Source organism: Aotus nancymaae, unplaced genomic scaffold (genome assembly GCF_030222135.1).
Source record: "Aotus nancymaae isolate 86718 unplaced genomic scaffold, 86718_ANA_hifiasm-v0.15.2.pri h1tg000019l, whole genome shotgun sequence".
Lineage (NCBI taxonomy): Eukaryota > Metazoa > Chordata > Mammalia > Primates > Aotidae > Aotus > Aotus nancymaae.
In genome coordinates, this window is record NW_026988431.1 from 58,357,759 (window position 1) to 58,384,080 (window position 26,322).

At 34.6% G+C, this 26,322-nt stretch overlaps 1 protein-coding gene across 2 annotated transcripts in view; it reads right to left on the reverse strand.

The window, feature by feature from the left end:
* Positions 1 to 1,011: 1,011 nt before the first annotated feature.
* PDCD10 (programmed cell death 10) overlaps positions 1,012 to 26,322 on the reverse strand; it is a 50,762-nt gene continuing 25,451 nt past the window's right edge. For both annotated transcript variants that reach the window (XM_012470939.3, XM_012470940.2), the window contains 6 exons: positions 21,624 to 21,677; positions 13,761 to 13,878; positions 12,358 to 12,484; positions 4,768 to 4,846; positions 4,364 to 4,446; positions 1,012 to 1,495 (listed from right to left, as the gene is read on the reverse strand). In XM_012470939.3, the coding sequence (XP_012326362.1) occupies positions 1,414 to 1,495; positions 4,364 to 4,446; positions 4,768 to 4,846; positions 12,358 to 12,484; positions 13,761 to 13,878; positions 21,624 to 21,677 (543 nt within the window). In that variant the 3' untranslated portion in view covers positions 1,012 to 1,413. The remainder of the gene's footprint in view (positions 1,496 to 4,363; positions 4,447 to 4,767; positions 4,847 to 12,357; positions 12,485 to 13,760; positions 13,879 to 21,623; positions 21,678 to 26,322) is intronic.

Genomic DNA, 26,322 nt, shown 5'->3' on the forward strand with positions numbered 1-26,322 from the left:
TTTCTTCTTCATGCATCCCCAAGTCTATTCAGCAAGTGATCGCTCATCTACTTCCAAGAGTGAATGATGGCTTATGCCAAAAATAAATAAATAATAAAGGTCACCATTCTACTTGTTTTACTGGCTACATATCTTTGAAGAAAAAAAAAATCAAGTCAGTAAAATGTTCATTAATCAAAGAGATTTCATCCACTTGCCTGTGGTTTTTTGCTCCTTTCAACATATTTTCCATATCCATTTAAGATGGTGCCAATGACAGCAATTCTTTAAAAATCTTTTTTAAAATGGAGAAAAAAATAACTGAGTTGCATGACAGCAAAAAGTATACTGCCAACAGAAACTTAGTTTAACATTTAAAAACTTTATAAAAATAAGCAAATTCTGATTTCTTCCCTTTATTTTATCATAATTGAAAAATGAAACCACTTAACATGAATACTTGATACATAATTTCCTTAAAACTGCTCTATGGTGAAATAAAACTGTACCTAGTTTAAAAATGTATAGAATATTAACACTCACGACAATTTCAATCCAACTGTTGCTACAGCTTCAAATTACTATTAATTGTGGCTATTTTGGGGGGGAAAACTGTGCAAATCTTATGAGGGCCCAGTATATGAAAGACTTAATTTTTCAGAGTCAAATCTACATTTGTCACAAGAGTTGAAATAGTGACATTATAGTGTAAAAGCACTAGAAAATGCCATCTCTTATAAGTCTTTTAAAACAGGTTGGAAATAATATAAAAATACTCAGTACCTTATAAGTAATAATTAAAAAATATATTTCCATTGACTACTTTTTGTCCAAAGTGAATAAGGACAAAAATAGAAATTCTTGTTGCTTTACTATTTGATAAACTGCTGATAAGCTCCCGTCAGAAGTTTTTTAGGCAATACACCAAGTTGTCTCGGTCTCGTGATCATATATATATAAATACACACACACACATACATATATATATACACACACACATATATATATGCATTTTTTTCAAGTAAAGAAATGTTTAACAGATGTAAACTATTTATTGAATATTTGCCACCAAATATTGTTAAATACATAATCTTGCAGCATATCGCTTTCAAGTTAAAATGTCAGAAACAAACACCAATATTTACAATTCTTTTAAGGAATGTTATATAATGACACATTAAGGCGTAAATTCATTTGGCTTATAATTCTTAAAAGAATGATAATAGCAAAAGTGATGCAAAATCTTCAGTGTGAGATTATGATTAAGCTACATTTTACAAAAATATGGTGTAAGATGGCAATAATCCCATTCAACATCCTGGATTAGATCCCTTCAGGAGGGACTGATAATTTATACAGTCAAACTTTAAAATTTACAGATAAAGGCAGTTCAATACTGCCACTGAGAAGTACATCTCTTAACATATACAACTTTCAGGCCACAGTTTTGAAGGTCTGAAGTATTAAGTTGGTTTGATGAATTAGTCGGTTGGCACTTATGAACACATTTATTGCCCTGTTTAAAAAGAAAAGAATTAAGCATTAATTTCATCCAAAAAAATCACCCTTTAAGATTTATACTATTAACAGTAGCAATAAAATCAATTTAATAAAAAAAAAAAGACAAGTTAGTACAGAGTATTAAAATTTTTATTCCAATTTAGGATTTCATAGCCTTGCATCATTTTAAACTAACTAGGAATTACTGCCCCCTGGTGGTTCTGACTGGCAGTAAAGTGTCGGAGGGCTGCTAATGATAGGTTGGAGCCTAAACAACCCCAGCTCATTTATAGATGGAACAAGTTAACTGGCTGAAGGAGGATTCAGATGTGGTCTCCAGCTGTGGCTTCATAGACGTTAACAAGTAAAATCTAGCAAAGTATCATAATCTCAAAATCTTGTACATTAACAGGCATAATAAATACTCAAGAAAAAGTTAATTACTTCTAATCTGATTCATCCCAATCTTTATCTCCTTCAAAAAAAGGTAGAAATTCTAAACTACAAACTACTTTTACTATAAACATACTTTTAAGACAAAATAATCATGCAGTTTCAAAATCTGGGATCTGACAACATATAAAAACATATTCTTTAAAATTAACTGGCTTTGTGCTCCACCACATACTCCTAATGGCTCATCTTCGTATGGCTGGAACAGAGAGCTGACACCCCAGTCCCACTGTGTGGCCTTAACAGTCTTCTAGTATCATATCTAGCATGTACCTGCATCCTAGACATTTCTCAAAAGAGAAGGTCCGGGGGCCAGGCACCATGGCTCATGCTTGTAATCCCAGCACTTTGGGAGATCCAGGCGGGCGGATCACGAGGTCAGGAGTTGGATACCATCCCGGCCAACATGGTGAAACCTGGTCTCTACTAAAAATACAAAAATTAGCTGGTTGTGGTGGCATGCAGCTGTAATCCCAGCTACCCGGCAGGCTGAGGCAGGAGAATTGCTTGAACCTGGGAGGCAGAGGTTGCAGTGAGCCAAGATTGTGCCACTGTACTCCAACCTGGGTGACAGAGCAAGACTCCATCTCAAAAAAAAAAAAAAAAAAAAAAAAAGAGAGAAGGCCCAGGAAGAAATAGCTGAAACAGTTGAACCAATACAAATCCATGGCTTAAAGATCAGGCTCTATCATTAATTTTCTGTTTTGAGGAGACATACAAAACTCACAGCACATTATTCATACACAAAGAACTGAAATTTTAAAAAGCTACAGAATGCAGAGAAAGTAGTAGCAAGGAGACTGAATAATCCATATTTGGAGTAAATAATTTCAAATTAATGAAAATTAGGCTCTAAATTAATGTCTACCTTTCAATGTGCTTATTCCATAATAGTAATTAAAATCAGAAATAATGATCCCATCATGTAAATTATTCTTTTAATGTGTTTTTGGTTATTTGGGCTTAGCATAGCTCAAAGTTTATTTTCAAAACACAACTGCTAGCTTATTAAATTAAGTCATCAAGGAGCATGTCCCTTAGACAAACCTGTGTACGGAACATCACCACAAAACATCACCACTAAATTAACAAAATTTAGCTCGATATCTCTAATTCACAATGTAAATATTTCAAGATGTTTGAACTGTTAAAAATTAACATTTGACTATGAAAATTAACAGAATTCTACCTAATGTATTTTTATCATTTTTAAATATTACTACAATAATATTGTAATGATATGACATGAATATAGAGATCTTAAAACCTGGATAGTAGGATGGGATGACTGAGGTCTCTATTTAGATTACTTTTCTGACTTTAAACAGTGTTATATAATCTTGTTAAAAAAATTCTCGTATTTGACTTGAAGTGCAAATAACTATGTGGCCGGCCTCTGCATCAGTTTACACATTTTATATATATATGCATGTATGTATGTTAAAATATATAAAATCTCTTGGTTTTCTATAGTACATTACAACCAATTATATGTAAATTTAAAAATAATGTCCAATTTACATTTTAGTATATTTCCTGTTTTATAGAATGATGCTGTGAAAGCCTCTTACCAGGACAGTGGATCAAAACACTTACAGCACTTTAAAAACATCTGGCACACTTTTACATAACATCCAAAGCCTGGCTCCACTCCCAGCCAACTGAATCAAAATCTCTGCAGGTGGGGCCTAGGCAATAAATTTTTTTAAAACTGGCCTCAAGTGACTCTAATGCACAGGAAGGATTGATAACTATTGCTTTAACTTTAGTACAGTAGTTCTCAACAGAACTGTAATGTCAGTATCATCTGAAAATTTCTAAGAAATGTAAATTCTTGGGCTTCACCCTAGACCAAAGAAATCAGAAATTCTGGAAGCGGGACCCTTGGGCAATTTGCAATTTGTGCTGTAACAAGTCCTCCATATGACTCTGATGCTACTAAAGTTTGAGAACCATTGTTTCAGGAGTGTATAAAGTAGACCAATACACTAAAAATGCTTTTTACATGTTTAAATGCAAAAAATAATAATAAAAAAATATTATCTGATAGGTAAAAATTATTTCAAGACACTAAAATTTGAATTTTGTATAAAGTTTTATTAAAACACAGTCACACCTCCTTGTTTGTACAAACAAGTGGCTTGTTTCTGTACTACAACAGTAGAGACAAGGTGGATAATGGCAACAGGCCACCAGATCTAACATATTTACTATCTGGCTCTTTTCAGAAAACGTCTGATAACTCCTGCTCTAGAATGGAGTTATGGCTAGATTAGCAACCATTCATTTTCTATTTTTAATGGTCTGCCTTGACCAGTTGCCTGGAATACAGACAATAAAGTAAAAGGGCTTAATTTATATGGTTTTCTTATCATATAAAACAACATAATCTATTTAATTTTTAAAGTAAAGGATAAATTACAGTACTTACTTGCCATCTTTAAAATACGTTTTCAGAGTATCACTGAAACTTTTGGAGTACTTTACAAATTCTTTCTTTTGGTGTTCAAGTGCCTATAGACATGAAATATAATAAGAAAAACATACTCAATAAGAGAAATAATCACAAAAGCCAAAGGCAAGGACAGGAGATTACACAGAATATGGGATGCATGATGCACTTTATACAAATATTACTAATAGGCAACAATTATTTATTAAATAATTGTTTAAATATTTTTTTAAATAAAAAGGCATATTTAAATTCAAGGATAAACTCAATGGTTAATGACACAAAACTATTTCCAATAATCAATCTTATTTTTAAATCAATGAAACAACTAGGCATAAACCAACATCTAGGGCGTCAACTAGGAAGGCTTCTACTAAACATACCCTGCGGTTCTGGTATTGATATTTCTTGAAGACATTATTCACTGTATCAAGAAGTTCTTTTATTGCACTAGCTATATCCCTGTTGGGAAAAGAATAAAGATTATCAGCTACATTTGAAAGAAATTTGTGAAAGAAAAGAACATCAGCTATATTTGAAAGAAATTAAGTACACTCGATCTAATCACAGCACACAATTATCATAAGTACAATCACTTCATCAAGAGCCAACCTCTTGGCTAGCTGGTTGGAGTGGGGGTTTTAGCCTGTATCCCTCTGTAATCCTAATTCTCTTGCATCACTAACCAAGGTTGCCAACCAACACCAACTTTCTCCAATCAATCACATTTCATTCAGCATTCCCTACTCAAATTTATAAAAGGATAAACATTACCTATGCCTGTCTTTTCCCGTTTTAAAATTTTTCTTTGCTCTAGCTAACGTAGCTAAATTCAATCTATCATATTCTCTACTTTTGTTATTTGAACAATTAACAATTTTGTGAAATTCTGCATTACATATACATATAACTCAATTCTGCATTTAACAACACTGACGCTAGATACCTATTAGTTTTGATGTTTAACATAAAATAGTTCCTCCTCAGAAAATATTCCTCTCCTCTGAGAAAATATTACTCCTCCTTTACTCTTTTACAGACACTTTTAGGTTCTACCCAGCCACCAAATATCCTCCTCTTTCAAACACTTGCAGTCAGTCACTATTCCCCTTGGAAAATAAATTTAAATTACTGGGGGAGACAACATCACAATATTCTTCTACTTTAACCTTTCCAGAAATCATTCCTAGACTGTATAAGCATCAACACCTTCCTCCCATTTCTAAAGAAAGAAAAAGAAGAAATCAGTAATTCTCATTTGAGTTGACTGCTCTTCCTATCCATGCACCATTTTTTCTGGACATTTTTTGCCTTTATATCTAGACCCTTTCGATTTCCATTCTAACCTCGTAGCAATTTTTTTGTCAAACTGTAATGTAATTCTGCATTCTTAAATAGTCTCACATTCTCTAAGACAAAGCTTCTTTTTCATATCCATTCACTTAGCTGTTAGTCACTACAAAAACCTGTTCAAATGCAACTGTGAAGAAATGAGTAAGATGCAAATCTGCACCATCCTAAACATAACATTTTATTACTAATATTAATTACAAATGTCAAATTTCAGTTATTTCATATTGAAACATTTCAGCACTCTTATTTCAAGAGGAGAAAAACCTCAGTGTCCAGGTTTCTGTGTGCATGTGTGTTTCCCAGCATATTTTTCAGTAAATAAGCATGTAGAAACTTTAAGAATTAAAAGCATACAGAATTTTGATATAAACAAGTATTTCAGATTACTCTGCAGTAGTAAGTACATTTTCATTAATTATTTCAATAACATTTTACTTATTACCTCTCTCAGGTCAAACACTCGTACTGGGCTGAAACTTGAAAACATTACGTATTCAAGTAAGACAATAAGTCTTACATAAATGTTGTCTGTCTAATTTTTTTTTGCCTCCGGTTTAGTAACAGCAGTTTTTAATTAGATAACTATTCCTTTGTTTATGGCTTAAGCAAGTTGAATCTTTGTATATTGGTGTGATGGACATAAACCTACCAATGTTTAACAAAATGCTATCATAGGACTATTCTATTATGTGAGAAAAATTACAGTTTCAACAACAACAACAAAATGTTAACTCTCTAAATGTGCAAGTTTCTCCAAACCCACAATGAAGTTATTTAAAATGGAATACAATGGAGCAAATTACACAGTGATCAGACAGAAGTTTACTGCAGTCTCACTTTGTAGTATATTTCAGTAATCTGCTAAAGAGGAATAAAATATGTTTTCGGGGTAGTCATCAAGATGAACATATGTTTCGTATACAATGACAATGGCTGTATTCTACAAGTCAAAAGAGTGGGTATGAAACATTTTGCTCCATGCACCTAGAGAGACAAAAAGACAAGGGGAGAAGAAAGGAAGGTTTTGCTGGACAAAAAATAGAGAGACCTGCTGATAAATACTGGAAATCTCTACTGTAAAAGGGGGTGGGGGAGGAACAACTCTGCTGATGAGTCAGGTTTGAAAACCTGGAGCTAAGGTTTAATGCCTTATTGGAACAGAGCTTTACAGAGAAGTCTGTCAACCAAGGCTGTATATTCCTAAGCCTGGCCTTCTGTTTGGACACGAGAAAAAAGACTGTTAAATCCCTACCAAATCGTAGAAAAAAATGTTCTCTAGAAACAATCTGCAGCAATGTATGTCAAATATTAATGTTATCCATATGTACAGAGACAAGTATTTCATTTATGGCACCAAGGTTTGCAACTAGGGAAGCCAAATAGTATGAGAAGAAGGATAAAGAACTTAGCAATTTGCACTAACCTAACAGTAGTGCAGCTTTGTAAAACATACACTGAAAGACAAAGCTTCAGATGAAACATAAACATAAATCTTATCAAAAAACTGCATGGGAAAGCAGAGTTTCTAATCATGTCACCCAAATTTGTATGATACATGTTTATGCAAACCCGCTAATGAAAGGAAATACCTGTGTTTTATTTTGAGTTTGGCTTAGACTAGACAACTCTGAAAAAATCTCTTCTGAGCCCTTCATGAAAACTCCTAACTTTAAACAAATAAACCTGGCTGAATTTTAGCCTAAGAATACACAAATGCAGATTACAAATGGTAAATAAATACCTGGCTTTTTAATTTTGATCTATTAAAGCACAAGTCTCTACTAGTTGTCCATTAACTGATGTACTGGACTTCAAAAAATATAAATTAATTTTATAAAATATTTGCATAGCTCAAATGTAGTCAGACATTGACTGATCAAGAGTCTTTTTAAAGTATTTGTTTGCTGGATCATTTTTCCTAATCAACTCCATTGAGAGAAGTGGGGAAAACCCTCATTTCGCAATGCTATTATAGCAGGCACTGTTGAATGTATGCTAGGTTCTGTGCTAGGCACTTCACGTACATCATTTCTTTGAATTCTCACAAGTCATTACCCTCATTTGCAGAGGCACAAACTAAAATGACAGAAGTTAAGCAACTTATATCTAAGGTTACATAGCTAACTGTGGGACTGGAGATTCAAACCTAGGTCTGCTAATATATTTAAAATTGAGTATTAGCTGTGAGGAATCTTTTTTACTTATACTTTGATATAATCTATAGCATCACCTATAGTACTTGGTGTAATATGTCTATGACATATGCTTATTGAAAAATGTTGCTAAAATGAACGAAGGGGATAACTATCTCAGATTTAAGTAAAATATTTGAGAAACAGCAACTGCACAATATGCTTTACCTGAAGGAGAAATCATTTTCTATTTTAGTGAAATTTTATCCACTAATTTGCCAATTAATAGTGGTAAGAGCATACATCAGAATGTACCAATATATGACAGTGATACAAATAATTATACTTTAGCCTATCTATGCTATTATATGTGGTTTAATTTTAGTCTCAGAAATTAACATACAGATCAACAAACTTGCCAGGGCAAATTATCCCTCCTCAAATGGTTAAGAAGTAAATTTTTACTGCCATTACTCTTAATTCAACTGTGCTAAATGAGTACACTCTAGAAAACAGAACTGAAGTATTATAACTCCCTCATAAATGAAACAACACCTTAACGAAAGCCTGTTAATGACTACAGACAAGACTCTTAAGCTCAATTTCCTTATGACTAAATGTGCTGTTAATAATGTGGTTTTTAAACTGTAGCTCCCTAGAGTCACAGACGGTTTAGCAGAGATGTCTCAGGAAGTCTGTAGGGAGAAAAAGGATGTCAAAGTGTCAGGATGAGGACTCTAGGCCTACATTTTGACCCCAGCTTCAACCACAATACTGTTATCTCTCACACATACTGGCATTTTAGGTTAAGATATCCTTCATCACACTTCTTTCAAATGGCAGAAACGCCTTTTTTCAATCACCAGATTAGATCAACATTACAAGCCTACAACTGGGAAATAGCAGTGAACACCTGGCATCAGATTGCCTGGGTTCAAATCCAGCTCTACCACTTACTAGGTAAGGTCTGTGACCCTACCTAACACTCTGTGCCTGCTTCAATTTCCTCACTTGTTACTGGGTTGTTGTGATAAGTAAATATATGTAAAGTGATTAAAAGAGTGCTTAGCATACAATAAGTCCTATATAAGTGATTGCTATTAAGATGACATTGATTACGTAAACCTACTTCGAAGATCTGAAGCAAAATCTGCTGCAAATATTATATTTAAATGTCATATCTTCATAGAAATGTTATCATGGCTCATCAATGAGTACATGATTATCAAAGCAAATGAAAACTTACTAAATTATTTGAAAACTTTAGAAACAAATAGTCTAAAAACCAAGTTTGGGATCACTGACAATTTATTCTTTTACAGGCCAAACATCTTTACTTTAACTATACAGGGCAAGTCTCCCTTAAATGAAATGCTTGAGACCAGAAATCTTTAGACTTAGGGATGAGGTCCAAGTCTAAACATGAAATTCATTTGTGTTTCATAAAGGTGCATTCACAGATGCATGTATTTTGTGCATACAACAAAGTCTTGATTGTGTTTTGACTACAACCCATCACATGGCATCAAATGTGGAATTTTCCACTTACGGTGTCGTGTCATGGTGCTCAAAAAGTTTCAGATTTAGGAACAGTTAGAATTTCTGATATTCAAATTAGGGATGCTCAACTTGTGCCAGATTAAAAATAAAACTCCATCAACAGTTATTATCTTCCCCCTTCACATATTAAAAATAGAAAAGGAGGTTGGGGCTTTCCTATAGGAAAGGTAAAATATAAAAACCTTAGTGTTTGTCCATTGTGACACAGATTTTAGCTATTTAATTAAAAGCCTTTTTCATATTCCTGGTCCTTAATTTTGTCAAAGAGGAGAGTCATTCCTTGATAGCTGGGTTGCATACCTATCATGAACCATTATTTTCTATGGGACTTATGTTATCCATATGTACACAGAAAAGTATTTTCATCTATGGCACCAAGGTTTGCACCTAGGGAAGCTAAATAGTTGCATCTCTCTTTATGTGACTCAAAACAGAGCATCCAACCTAGCTAGGTATCCAAACAAGCTAAAACAGCATTTCTCAATGTGAATTACAAAGAATACTATTTTCAAAAGATGAATGTTTTCTTTTTCTTTCCTAATTGAGAGATTTTATCAGTTGTGTTGAGGATCAGTACACAGACATTTCAATTTGTACACAACATATGTACTGCAAAATCTAAAAAGACATGTATCATTATTCTTCTTTAAAGTTATTCCAGTGACTTTCCAGCTTACAACTGAGGCAAAATTTCCTTAAAAATTTGGTAAGCTGTTACATACATCCCACCAAGTCACAATTTAATAGCATATACACTACATACTTCAATCTTTCACAGCACATTAACAAAGTTATTAGAAAAACATGACTACCATGACCAAAGATGTTACACAGTGCACACGCTTCTGACAAGGAGTGGTTTGCCCAAGGAAACAATTCTACTAAATACTAAACAATTCTACTAAAATACTAGAAAACAACATAAAGAGTAGAAGTAATTTAAGGACAGGTGTGATGGCTCGCTCCTGTAATCCCAACACTTTGGGAAGCCAAGGCAGGAGGGTCAGTTGAGCTCAGAGGTTAGAGACCAGCCTGGACGATGTAGGGAGACGTGGTCTCTACTAAAACACACAAACAAAAAAAATTAGCCTGGTGTGGTGGTGTACACCTGTAGTCCCAGCTACTCAGGAAGCGGAGGTGGAAGGACTGCTTGAGCCCAGGAGGTTGAGGATGCAGTAAGCTTTGATCATGCCACTGCAGTCCAGCCTGGGTGACAGAGTGAAGTAATTAAAAATGTTCAAGATATCAAATGCAGGACTGTGACTCCACTTTGCCATTTAGTATGCTTTCGATTATGGGACATAAAAACTAACCACCCATGTATGCAGTATTACACTGACACTCATAATAGTCAAGGCTTCTCATAATTCAATATCCAACATTATTTTCTTGTTGTACCAAAAAGTAACCAGCAAATTATTTCACCTTAAAAAAAAAAAAAAAAAAAAAATTTACACTTAAAAAATGGGATGAGGTGGGATTCCTTCCTTAAATGTTTCCAGAGCTACTAAAAAACTTGCATTTAAAGCACAGTTGATAAAAATATTCCTCTGGATTTTATAAGAAGGGAGACAAGGAATCACTGATAAAACATGGTATATGATATTAATGAGAGTGGGCTTCTTTCGCTCCTGCTTCAGAAGCTGGACTCTCCTCAGTTTGAGTTTCTCTGTTTTCTGCAGGTAAATCTTTACTCGTGGTTAGCCACCTTGGCCCGTTTTCTGCAGGTAAATCTGCACTCGTGGTTAGCCACTTTGGCCTGTTTTCTGCAGGTAAATCTTTATTCGTGGTCAGCCACTTTGGCCTGTTTTCACTTTGCTACTATTTTCCCTTTTGTTTGCCCTTTTTTGCCTAAAGATTTATCCTTTCCTGCTACCTTTCTGGGCTTCAATTCCACTACTGAATAAGCAGGTTAGCTGACAGCCATGCTAATCTCCTTTTGGGCTCTTCCTTTACTGCCCCTTTAGCTGGGCCGATCGTCCTCTTGGGCATACTGGAAGTGGGGAAGCCACACATCGGATGCATGTGGGCCCCGGCATGCAGAGAGCCTTCATGAGGCTGGGCTGCCTGGCCGCTGTCACTCTTCCCACTTCCCAAGCTCCAGAAGATGAATGTTAACATTTGTTACAAGTGATTCTCCTTAGGTTCTTCAAAGTTACTACCTATGTCTCAGCCTCTTCCAGAAAAAGACCTGTGGTAAACCTTTTTTTCCCAGCAACATCTACCTACAGTTTCACCAAAACCGTGCATTGATAGTGACACTGCAAGTATTCCCAGCTTTCTTTGTTTTCTATCCACTGAGGCTGAAGAAAATTATCAGACTCTCTAGTTTAAAGATACTTATGTAGGGATTATGCTTTCACTCAATCCCCTACCCTCTCACCCCTCGCTGTACTCCAGAAGACAGTACCCCTGGTCTGAACTACTGCTTCTTGCTGCTGGTCACCAGCCAGCCTCCTGACCCCACGCATATTCTTGATCTTATTTCACCTATATCCCCCAAGGCAGAGGCTCACTATTCAGTCAGCCTTAGAAAATGCTACTCATTCCTAAGAGTTCATTACTTATCTTAATGACGTCTGTCATTTCGCAAATAAAAACAATTTTGGTATCTCTTACTACCAATCTCTATGACATATCCAGTTAATTCATTTATCTGACATTTACACTTTTCTATCATTTATGTAGTTCAAACTACATTCCAGTTTACACACATTTCATTCATTGTTAAATTAAATATTCTAAAAAATGTTTTACCCTGAAACCAAATGCCATAAAGTTAATAAAATGCAGTATTTAAAAATTTGAGATTTTATTTCAAATTAGTATTTCAAGTTATTATTGTTATACCAAAATTTAAAAATGTAGAAGAGTAGTTCCTTGGAAGTACTTTTAAGAAAAGAAGAAACAAAACAAATAATTGCTTACTTGATTGTCTGCAGAAACCTCACTCTGTCATTGATCTCATCTGGGATCTTACTGAGAATTTGTTTAAGTGCTCGTGCCTTTTCGTTTAGGTCTTGGAATTCTGGCTCTGGTCGTTCAATCATATACTCTGATAAAATAAATACATAATAAAAAACATCCTGTGACTCTCTGCCAAATTCATAACTAAGAGTTCCAATGTTGGTCAAAGGCAGGTGGGGAGGAGAAAGGCCAGATAATTAGGAAAGACAAGGTTGCAAAGCAGAATTCATTATCGTTCAACTTGGTCCAGTAATCACAGCAGGGCTCCCTTCCAGTAAAATCCCAGAAAATGAAAGAATATAATATTTTCAATTTGGGATAAAAGGAAATCCCATGAAATCTTTAAAAAAAAAAAAAATAGATTTAAAAGGGAGGCTTAAGTTCATCAGTGCTGTGATGTTATATTTCCCAAGGAAACCTTAAATTAAATAATGATATTCATAACTAATGCCAAGGTAATATCCATTTGCCAATGAGAAAGATTAGTTTAAAAATCTAAAACCTCTATATTGAATATACATTGCTTCATTATTTTAAACCCCCCAATAATCTAATAAAATCTTTTACACATTCTTGAAATCTCACTTAAAAACAAACACCACCACAAATCCAACACAAGGGCTGTGATCATAGAAGAGCAATTGCAGAAAGGAGGTTCAACCAGAATTCACCAGATTCATTGTAGACTTGGCAGCATTACAACTCTACCAATTCAATATATTATGATGTAATGGGGTGCAAATGCTCAACTCTAAATAATGATAAGGGCTTTCTTATAATCATGGAATCAGTTAAAATACCTGGTTTTTGTTCTCCCTTAATAATTATGGGCAATTATATGTCCACATTTTTCTAAATTAGTGAGAAAATTGCTACTAAACTTAAGTAAAACCAATGTCTATTATTTTTTTAAGTAAAAAAAAAAAAAGCAAAAAGAATGGTTATATTGTTCTCTTAAATCTGGGCTTGAAAAAAAGATGCTGTACTAAAGTTAATAAAACAAGCAAACAAGAACCTCATTATTTTCAAACTGTTTTTTGCTTAAAGTTGACACATTCCAAATAGCTTATCTTTTAGTAAAACTGAAACTCACCAAACAAAAAGGAGGAAAAAAGCATGTAGCATAAACAAATTTCAAGTAATTAAATCTCACAAATCTAAAAAGCAAGAAAAAATCTATTTTTCTATTTTATCTAGATTAGCTTCCACTATTACTATCACTATCACCACCACCACCACCATCATAAGTGAAGGGAAGGGGGAAAAACAGTAGGGAAGGAAGATTTTTTAACCAAATAATAATGATTTAGAGGAAATGCTATTCAACATTTGCAAAACTTAAACAAGGTTCTTCTTTCTGATACCTTCTACATCATCAGCTGCCATACGAAGAAGGGATTCCGTGAAGTTAACTTCTACACTTTTTTTCTCTAAAATTTTCATAATGATGTCTTGTGTCAGACCTGGATTTTCTTTTTCAGCCTATAATAAAGAGAAAACTAGTTTTGAAATATAGATAAGGAATCAACATTTTAAAGCCAAACTTTAATTGTTTAGAATCTGTTGGGAACTTCTTACACTGATAACTTTTAAGGGCAGAAATCTTTGTAAAGCAGGTATCATGATGGCATTCGCTAAGGCTGTTAGAGCTTGTGCACCTGGCTCTTTACTATTACTAAGGTTCCATTTTCCATTTGAACATAAAGAATTTAATATTTTCTACACCTTCTTTACACATTCTCTTGCAATTGAACCAATAACACTGAAATAAGGATTATATATGTTTTAGTAATCTATCAATTACTCTTCTCATTACTTTAAATATACTGAGGGTTTTTTAAACTTTTTAAAAATTTGCTAATATTGTATGTAACTCAAGGACCAAGGAATAATCCATCTGACTAGTATTTTGTATACTCTTTGCATTTATATTAAGAGAATGCCAGGAAAAACAAAAAAGGATTTATTCTGAAGGTTTTACTGAAGCTATATAATATTACCTTAACTATTTTCCCACACAATGATTTTCATTTCCTATTTTATTTTTGTAGCAAGAATATTTCCTTCACTGGTTTCTAGAACATCATTAAACCTTTTACTACCTTGTGAGCTTGTTTCACTGAGTTTGCATTGGTTCTATGTTACTTAGACTCCCAAGACAATAAAATCTTCTAGCCATTTCAAGACTGAGCATAGAGTTCTGAGTTTACCAAAGCCAGAGTTAATTTTCAGATTTCAGTTTTTCACAGTAAATTCAATAATCACACTTGATGTTTGTTTCCTCTAGGATGACTATCAATTTTAATTGTTATACTGATGATTTTCTTTCCTTTTTGCCCTAATATTAAACAGCAAATAGAAACACAATTTTCGATCTTAATCAGATGGCAAAGATGGCAATCTTTTTGTTGCCCTATGTGTCAAGCACACTTAACCTCTGCCTCTTCAATTCCACTGATTATCACTGCAGATACAGTTTTCTTCTCTTTCTATTGCTCTTTCCATTAGCTTGTCTTGTTTCTCATTAGATCTCAAGTATCAAAAACTGAAGGGTTGTGGGGCGAAATAAGAAAAGAAAATACACGCATTTATCTCAATCCTGGGATCATTTTAAATGCTGTCAAATAGTATTTAGGGAAAATCATTTTGATAGATGATTAATGACAATAAACCGTGTCTGACTGAATCCTGTTTCTTTTATAAACTATGTTGACTTTTCCTTCCATCGATATATATTTAAGAAAGAATCTATTTTTTAGCCAGGCATGGTGGGGTATGGCTGTGGTCCCAGCTATTTGGGTGGTTGAGGTGGGAGGACTGCTTGAGCCCAGGAGTTCAAGGCTGCAGTGAGCTGTGATCACACCACTGCACTCCAGCCTGTGATTAAGAATAACTCGTTTTAAACAAACAAAAAAACTATTTTTTTTAAAAAAAGGAGTTTCCTTTAAAAGATGTCCAAATATGGCTTAAGATGTGTTGTTATAGCATTAATGTGGTGTACTGCCACAAAATTACATATAATGTAGCATTTGGTAACAATACTTTATCTTCTCTAAAAAGCAATAAATCTACCTACATAATGAATTATCTTGCGTAGGTGGGGAGCATTCTCTATGTGCTTGTAGGGAATGACAAAAGAAAAACATCTCTCTGATTAAGTTATAATAAAGTACTGAAAGGTTTAAATGCTAAAAGTCTGAGAAAAAAGTTTTCAATACCAATGTAGTCTGGGACCCAAAATGCTAAAGCTAGATCATTACAAAAGTCTCACAGATGTCCTTAACTTTCTCAGTTTTCAGTGCCCTTAGTGCCAAGAGATACACCTCACAGTGCTGTTTATTAAACAATTAGGTCCAAACAAGTTATTAAGTACTACATCCTAACTACTTAGCCTTTAAAAAAAAATACACATACATTGAAAGAAAAATATTTTACTTCATTCTTAAATAACATGGTCACTTATTACTGGGATGTGTGTGCCTACTGGGCACTTCACAATTTCTCAAACACTAGACTTAGACTGGACCTTGCCACTCTCATTTCCTTTTGCACACATATTTTTTTCTGGTACTTTTGTTAGATCATAGCACAGGACAAGAAATCCAGCTTCTCAAAGACCTACCACCATTGAAAGCAGTGTAGAACAATCTAATATGCTGAACTGCAATCTATCTCAAGCTAGGAGCCCACGCAGTGTCAAACAGATATTGAGTATCACTGTACACCTGCAAAATTTTAAAATACATCGTGGTACCCCTCTGAATTTGCTATGGGCCACCAGGTACCTCAGTACATAGTTTGGAAGGAGTAGTCTTAGTACCTGCTGGCTAAAGATCTGGTTAAGCTAATTCTTATTTTAATAGCTTGAATTTTTAATGACTCTAATCATCTCCATGTGAGCAGTTCATCTCTCCAGCAAACGAAATGAATAGATATGCTCTTAAATCAAAGAGACAATCTACACCTCTAGATTTTCGCTCAGAATACAACTTGACAATCTATGTCTAAACAATCTACACCTCTAGATTCTCTCAGAATACACCCTATAGGGTGTTTAATCTTTGTAAAGAACCCAGCTGTAGGAGAAAAATAACCCGAAGGGCAGCAACATACACTCTTGTGGATCAGTGATTCTCAACCTGGAAGATGGACAGCCTGTTGGAAGCTCTTAAAGAGATAAGGGAGACAGAGAATCAAGTAGAATATAGCTAACCCTTGAAGAAGTGGTTTTAACTGCTCAGGTTCACTTACATGCAGTTACTTTTCAATAAATATATAGGACAATTTTTTGGAGATCAGCAACAATTTGAGAAAATTTACAAACTGAGTGGCCTATAAACAGTGAAAAGAATAATAAAAACATGTTATGAATGCATAAAATATAGGTATCTACTAGTCTATTTTAGTATCTACTATCATAAAATATATACAAATTATTAAAAAGTTAAAACTCAATCAAAACTCACACACAAACACAGACCATACATGGTGCTATTTGCAGTTAACAGAAATATAAACAAATGTACAGACACAATATTAAATCATGACTGCACAAAATTAACTGTAATACATATGTATATGTAATAATTTTGAAGCCACCTCCTATTGCTATTGCAGTGAGTTCAAGTATTAGTAACTATATGATTAAAACACTGTGTGACTCTAATAATCTCCATGTGAGCAGTTCATCTCTCCAGCAAACTGCACATCCCAATACAAAGTAATGCCTCCCAGGTCTCAAATTTTTTTTTTTTCATCATGTTTAGTGCAATGCTCTAAACCTGGAATAACACCATGGGACCCAACAAAGTGCCACTAGTGATGCTGGAAGTGCGCTCAAGCAGCACAGACATGACATGACAAGAAGGTGAACTGCGTGATACTGAATTGCCTGAATCCAGCCTAAGGATCATTGTAAGGAAAAAAAAAAAAAAGGAAATTCATGAAAAGAAGCAATTGCTGCAGCCACATCAACAGGTAGGAAAACTTTGCATGTTTTGTGAAATACCTTTTTGTCTCGTTGAAAATGCAGCTTTTATGTGGGTGCAAGATATCTGTAAGAAAGGCATACCTACAGAACCTAATATGATTCAAGGAAAGGCAAAGTCATTCTATGACAAAGCAAAAGGAAAAGTCTAAAGCTGAAGAATTTAATGCCAGCCAAGGATAGTTTGATAACTTTAGAAAAAGGTTTCATTTTAAAAATGTCAAGATAACAGGAGTAACAGGAGAAGCAGATTCTGCTGACAAGCAGCAGCGAGTAAGTCCCCACACACCATTATGAAAATCTGAGGAAAAAGGACATCTGCCTGAAAAGTTTTTAATACAGATCAAAGTGTCCTACTGTGAAGAAAAAAAGAGCCACAAAGAATATTAGTAAGGCAGGTAAGTGAGTTCCAGAATTTAAGGCAGGAAGGGATAGGCCAACTCTACTGTTTTGTGCAAATGAAGTTTGGTTTATAATCAGGACTGCCCTTATTTACAATTCTGCTAAACCCTGGAGCCTTGCAAGGAAAAGAAAAATACCAGCTGCCAGTCTTGTGGTCATACAAGACGACCTGGACAAAGAGAACCCTTGTTCTAGACTGATGCCATCAATGCTTTGTTCCTGAAGTTAGAAAGCACCTTGGCAGTAAGGGATGGTCTTTTAAAGTTCTTCTGACTGTATGTATGTATCTATAGAGATACATCTATAGATCTATAGATATAGATCTATAGATATATATCTATAGATATCAGATATATATTTATAGATATCAGATACATTTATAGATATAAGAGATACACACATACACACACACACACATGCTTAATTGGATACAAGGTCTTGCTATGTTGCCTAGGCTGGTCTTGAACTTCTGGCCTCTAGCCTCACACTTCGGCCTCCCAAAGTGCTAGGATTACAAGCCTCTGCAACTAGCCTTTATTATTATTAATATTTTTTAAAATTCATCTGATATTGGATAATGCCCCTTGCCTCCCAGAACCCCAATGAGATACTGTAAGTGTCAAAGTGGCCTTCTTGTCCCAAAACACCATACCTCTAAATCAGCCTTTATATCTGGGGATTGTAAGAACTTTTAAGGCTCATTATACAAGGAACCATAAAGCCTCTATGGAAAGGGACGTTAACAATCCTTGGTAGAAAGAATATCAGGTAAGTCTGGAAGAATTATACCATTGATGTTATTGTTGCTATAGAAAAACCCACGGAGTCTAAAACAATAAATTTCTGCTAGAGAAACTGTGTCCACATGTTGTGCATGACTCCACAGGATTTACAACAGAGCCAGGGAAATCATGAAAGAGATTGTAGATATCATAAAAATGGTAGAGGATGAAGGGTTTCAAGATATGAATATAAGAGAAATTTAAGAGTAAATAGACAATGAGAAAGAAGGAGTGCCAGAAAACAAATGGACATGAGACAATCCAGCAGAATTCTGTTTATCCAAGGTTGCTTTATGACAGACCCTTGTATGATATCAGCACTGAAGCTAAAGCAAATGTTGGAAGATTGGTACTGTCCTGTCATTTTCTGAGAAATGACAAAGCGAGTAAGTCAGAAATTAAAGTTATACTAAGTGTGCCTGCCTCTCTTGCCTCCCCATCCACCGCCTCTACTTCTGCCATCCCTGAGCTAGCAAGACCAACCCCTTCTCTTCTTCCTCCTCCTCAGCCTATTTAATGTGAAGACGACAAGGTGCAGACCTTTATGATGATCCACTTCCACTTAATGAATAATAAATATATTTTCTCTTCCTTATGATTTTCTTAGTAACATTTTCTTTTCTCTAACTTACTTTAAGAACACAGTATGTAATCTACAAGACACACAAAATACATGTTAATCGACCGTTCCTGCTACCAGTAAGATGTTCTAGTCAACAGTAGGCTTTTAGTAGTTAAGTTTTTTGGGAGTCAAAACTTATACTCAAATTTTCAACTGTGCAGGGGATCAGCACCTCTAACCTCCACATTGTTAAAAGGTCAACTGTATATGTATTAAAATATTCAGTAGTATTATCTTGGGAAAAAACTATTTTAGTCCTTTTTCTTCCAAATGACAAAAAGTATGATAAAAACTATTGTTGTTGCAGACCAGTAATTGGAAGTATGAATATAAAATATTTTACGACTGGTGAGGTTTCTTTCATAATTTTTCAAAAGTTGTAATTTAAAAAATACAAACATCTTTGTTTTTAATGTCTCCCTTCAATTTCATTTGAAATTTAACAAATTAAATGTGATAATTAAAAATACATCAGTGAAAAAAAAATACATCAGTGCAAAGTTAGCTAATTTGTTTTCTTCCAAAATAAATAACATACGCCATGGACGATAAACTTTATCCATGGATCAAACCATTTCTATCACGGTCACATTATCCGTGCTTAAGCGTTAAATCATTAGCTTGTATGTTAGAATGTTACAAGAAAAATCCTCATAAAATTTATTATTTATCTTATGAATGTCATTGAAGATACTATCTACTCCATCAGACAGGGTCTTCTCTCTGTTCCTGGTATCAGAAAAGCTGAAAACTTGACTTTTGTCTTAGCAACACTATACTGTACAGATTACTCTTCCTTCTTTTGGCCACAAAGATGCTTAAGATAGCATCATGCCTCCCTAATGATCAAATATGCCATTCCAAAACCAAACTGACACTCAAAGAAGAAAACAACAATAAAAAAAAATGATTATGGTATTGCTTCACTAACCCAATGATTTGGGAGGATGCAATTTAATGAAGCTACTAAATATATATACACTCACCTTGAATCATAAGATATTAAATCAAAAAAGCTCTAGTCTAACATACATAATATAGATCATTGTGATAATATGAGATATCTAGCGGCATTACCTATGCTATCAGCAAAGAGTGGTATCAATAAACTTTTGTAACATGAAAGAAATCAAGCTGAATGGATTTATAGTTTCAACTCCAGTTAAAATATAAATGTATTCCACATTTAAACATTACACTACTTTACCTAAAACACAGGTTATTTAAGCTGCTGACAGGAAGGAACACGAAAATTAACGTTTTGGGCACCATGATATATATTTGGGATGGAGGACCAGATAAAAGTTTTACATTAAAGAATACATTCAACATGTACGGTAACTCTCTAAAGTAGGGCTGTACAACAGAAATGTAGTATCAGCAACAACTATGAGCTACCTATGTAATTTTAAGTGTCCACATTAATAAAACAGGAGAAAGATACCGGTAAAATTATTTTAATCATACATCCAAAAGATTATCATTTCAACATGTAATCATTATAAAATACTTATTACTAAGATAGTTTACTTTTTTCTTATATGAAGTCTTCAAAATCTGTGTATATTTTAACTTGGAACATATCTCGATATAAACTAGTCTTATTTTAAATGCTCAAAAGCAGCATATGGCTAGTGATAATCCACTGAACAGCTCCGGTCTAAAGACAATGAAAAAATTTATTTTGAGTGACTTAACTGTATATCCTCAAAGTATATTTAATTCACCATATTTGAAGGTATTATTTTCCTGTTGAAAAATATTTGTTAGACTCATGTTCTATAATTAAACAATAGAAAGAATACCTTCTCAAGTTAAACTTTTACAAATACTTTTAAATTTTTACTTTATTTTGAGACAAGGTCTTGCTCTGTCACCCAGGCTGGATCACAGTGGCACGATCATGGCTCACTGTAGCCTCAAACTCCTGGGCGCTAGCAATCCTCCTGCCTCAGCCTCCTGAGTAGCATGAACAACAGGCACACATCACCATGCCTGGCTAATATTTTCATTTTCTGTAGATACGGGGTTTCGCTCTACTGCCCAGGCTGGTCTTGAGCTCCAGGCCTCAACCTCTCAAAGTGTTGAGATGACAGGCATGAGCCACCATGCCCAGCCATGTAAGTTTTCAAAAGGTCAAATTAAAAAAAAAAAACCCTCAAAAATATAATCTACAGTTAATGAGATAACACTCTGAAAAAGTCAGTTTCAAAGGCACAAAGTGATGAAAAGATGAAATAAATGCTAATGATAATATGCATTTGTTCTAGTTTATCTTCTGGAAGTGTTTTAAGCTTTATCGAATATAGTAAAACAGGCATATGATGGCTCAAAAGGGTTTCACTAAAAGAAAATAAACTGGCAACCATCACATGTACTTATATTTACAAATAATGCATACTTTAATAATCATAATAAATTATTTGCACCTCACCTTAATGAAAGCGGCTCTCAGTGTCTGAGCTGCAGATAGATTTACTCGTTCTAGCTGCAATAAAAATTTAAAATCATTATGAATATCAACTTTATTGGGAAAAGCACATTTCTGAGATCCCATTCTGTAGCAATCACATGAATACATTAAACATTTAATCAACAAACATCCTTGTTAATAACTGTACATCACCATAATTCTTCAATTAGACAGGGTATCAAACATTTTCAATGAAAACCATGAAAAATTTTAAGTCCTTAATTTTTTATAAAAAAATTAAAAGCAACCCAAATGCTTTTAATTTTTATATCAAATATGTGAGATTAATAATTTCAAAAGATTAACATCCTTACTACACACATTAATTCAGTTTTCAGCAAACTAAAGGCAAAGAATTTCATAAAAATAATTCCATTTGTAAAGAGTTAACTGTCAGGCTTAAAAAAAAAAAAAAACCTAGTTAAATTCTGATTTTTTCAGTCCTTAAAGATTGAGCTAGTTAACTCAATAAAATTCAATTGTATTTATTTTTTATTAGGGACAATATTAAATTAGAAACAATGTAACCTATACAGATTTTTACCAAGCGGAATATTTCTACACAAATCTTATGAACATATATCATATTATGCAATAAAGTCTTCCCTTGAGGCAACAAAAATGTAAGTTTTGCTTTAGAAATCACTCACACACACACACACCCCTCTCTGTATGGGATCTCTAACACTTTAAATCAATTTATTTTCTAAACAAGAAGTTACAAATGCTAAGAACCATATCTTTCTACAAATTCACCTTAAGCACAAAGCAAAAGCAACAGAATCTGACAAGGTAGTTTATCCACCAAAAAACAACGAACCATTTAGCTTAATATTTAACATGACTTCTAACAAATCTTGTAAAATCTAATATTGCCTCAGTGGGTAAAAAGGAAGGCATAAAGAGCCTGGTAAACAAATGCAGAAAGAAAGAACTACATAAATAGTTCATAATTAACAAAGATATGTTTCCAAAAAATGGAGAAAGTTTCCTACTTCAAAGTAATTAATGTAATTACAGTGCATACTACTAAGATTAAAATAACAATAGAGCTCATTAAATCTCAAGTTCTTGTTATGCAAGAGAGGCAGAGACAGACATAAAAAAATGAACGTTCCCATTCTGATAGGAACCATTTCCTTACTGAGGTTTACACCACACTCTTAACTCTTTTAAAAAGGTCCGAGTCAGCTGTATGCCTTCAAGTATTAACGTTATTAGTTCATTCTGTATTGCCCTGAATGGTATGTTAAAGGATCCAGACAAGTAAAAGTGCCCAGAAAAGTTCATGAAGAGCTGAACAAGATTATCTGAGATAGTTATCAACATCTCTAGATTTCTAGACTCATTTTACTTATGTGAACCTTAAAACAACAACAAAGTCATAGGAAGCTCATACATATACTAAATCAAAAAATCTGTGAGCTCAGAAGCACTTCACCAAAATTCTGCTGGGAGCCATTTGGAGATACACTGTAGTCATGCATCGCTTAATGATGGGGATGGATACGTTTAGAGAAACATGTCATCAGGTGATTTCAACATTACGTGAACATCACAAGATGTACTGACATAAACCTATAGGGACAGCCTACCACACACCTAGGCTATATGATGTTGCCTACTGTGCCTAGGCTGCAAACCTGTTATGTTTACTGAACTGACTACTATAGGCAACTGTAACACAATGTTAAGTATTTGTGTATGTAAACAAAAAGAGGTAATGCGTTGCACTACAATGAACAATGGCTTTAACATCACCAGGTGAGAGGAATTTTTCAGCTCAATTATCTTATGGGACAACCATCATATATGCCATCCATCCACCACTGACTGAAACGTTATGTGGCACATGACTGCATATACCCAAAGACCTTACAATAAAGCCAAAAGGCTTTCTTACTCATATGGTATTGATATATCCATGGTGTCCAAAACAGTACCAGGCACCTATCTATTGTTTGAACTGAATTTAACCTCTCATCCACAAATTTAACTGACCTGTTCTTAAATCTATCTGTAATTTCAGCCTATACTACTTAGGTAGCAAGATATGTTATCTTCTTCTCCATTTTACAAAGGAAGAAACTCAGTTTGAAGGTAAATCCTGTAAACAAGCCACTAACGCTACCCTGACTCCCTGTACTCACTCTTCCAGACTGAAGCCATTGAATCTCTTCAAGGCTGCTTCTTTAAGGACCGACACATTATTGAGTTCCTACCACATACTTGAGTTCCTACATGTACAACATGAAGCAGCTATATGAAAAGTGGAGTGACAGCCATCAGTTAAAACAGAAAGAAGTCTTTATAAACATGCGATTTGAACTGGTCTTTAAAAGTGTGTTGTGGCCTCTTAAAATCATCCTCCTGGGAAGTTCTCCTACTTAGAAGTTTCTTCAAGGTTGGTAACACATAGGATGTCATGATTTTATGTAAATTTAGGAAGGAAAAGTATTTCCATTTTGTTTCCAGTCTCTTTAGAGTCCAGCACTTTTTGAGCTTTAAGGTAACAGTCTTCGTCTAGGGCATCTTTAAAGAATAAACACAATAACCTTCTTGGTAGTAACTGATAGTGCATACGCTGTATTTTGGGTCCACTGAAGGAGGAATATATGACTGCACCTTGTATTAATGGATACTGGGACAGAGAGAGGCTGCTTGGGCCTCAGTTATACAGTATGTCCATGTAACCAGTAAAGGAGTAAGAGAAAATAAGAGAATCAGAGTGAGAGAAAAGGTATGTAACACACTTCATCTCTCCTAAAAGAGAAGGCAAAGTACCTCCCGAAGCACATTTGGAGACAACGGATAGGCTGGGTGAGCCTAACAGGTCTTACCTCAACCCCCCATTCTGCCTACTCTGTTTTGTGAGTTCCTTCTGTAACTTATTGTTGATAGTCTTTAAGAACACTTACACTTACTATCAACCACAAATCAGGTAAATTTACTCTGCTTCACTTATAAAAATATTTTAAAATCTTCCACATAACTCCGATTCCATGAAGAGTACATTCATTGTTTTGCTCTTTCCAAAAGTATCAGTTTCTTCTACACTTTTCTAGCATCAAGCTAGTTTCCTAAAACCATATTTAAAAAGAAAAATCCATTAGCCCTTCGGTTACTCAAGTTTTTAAAGACTCTTGCTTTCATACTTTTGTGAAAGCTGTGTGGTCTGTTGTTGTTTGGTTTTTTTAAAGGTCAAAATAATTAGGATAACTGGATCCAAATTGGGTACAAATCTACTTGCTTCTTCAAAATCAGGCAAGATTTGACTTTTTCCATGTTGACACTTCTCTCCCTACCCACACTAAACAAAGATTGTTGATCCTATTTCTTAAGAAGAATTAAACTGGGCCAAGTTACAAGAATAAATACTTCAAATACATCTCCTGTGATTTAAATAAAAGTGAGGTGAGTCAAGTAAAAAAAATAATAAGCATGCAAGAAAGAATTAATGGAATCAAGAGGTTACTTATTAGTTTTTGAACTGTCACAGAGAAAGATAATGAAATCAGCTGTATTTGTACATGTGAAGTTCAACACGTTTCTAAAAGAATCAGTTCTTTGGGTTGCCAAGCTGTCTGGCAAAAAATGTAATCGGAACCACCTATTATAAAAATATTCCATTAAAATACTGCCTACAAGTATACAAAACTGTGAAATACATGTGAAAGATTTCTTAACAATAATAGCTAACACTTACTATATAACTAGTACTATTTTAAACACTTTACATCAACTTATTTATTTCACAGAGTTGTTAGGACAAAGAAGTACACCACTGTTTATCCCAGTTTTACAAATAAGGAAACAGATAAGATTAAATAACATACTAAAAAGAAGAACAGTAATTCAAACCCAAAATGTTGATTATGATCACTTCCGGATAGTAGGATTGTAGATAAAATCTCTATCTGCATTATAGAATGTTTACTATGCTGAAAGTTTGAGGTCTGGTTTATTTTATCTTTAACAGGAAAAAAAGATAAGAGGGGAGGCAAAGCAAGATGGCTGATTCAAAGCCTCCATTGATAAGAACGTTCCCTCTGCAGGAATAGCAATTTTACCAACTACACACAAAAAAGCACTGCCAAAGAACTAAAAATCAAGTGAGCAATCATACCACCATAGTTTTAATTTCATATCGCTGAATGAGGCAATAAAGAGGGCAGGAAAGACCATCTTCAATTGCAGATGCCACCTCTCCTCCATCCTGCAATAGCATCTGTGTGGCATGGACAAACAATACGTGTACTTGGGTGGGGAGAGCACAGGAACTAGGGGACTTTGCAGTGCTGACCAATCATGGTGGAGAGCAAAAGTGTGCTGGGCTCAGCTAGCAGTCACCCACAAAAGGGAGCATTTGGACATGACCTAGTCAGAGGAGAATCGCCCATCCAAGAGGTTGGAAATTGAGCAAGCCTTGCCACCAACAGCTAAAGTGCTCTACGGTCCCAGGTAAACTTCAAAAGCAGTCTAGGACACAAGGACTGCAATTCCTGGGCAAGTCTTAGTCTTAGAGTCAGTGGACTAAGTCAGCACATGACCAGCTGAGCCACTAGGCAGGGCAACCAAGGCAATAGATGTGTCACTTCTCTGCAAACCCCAGGTGATGGAGCTCATAGCAATGATAAGTGACTCCTTCCTTCTGCTTCAG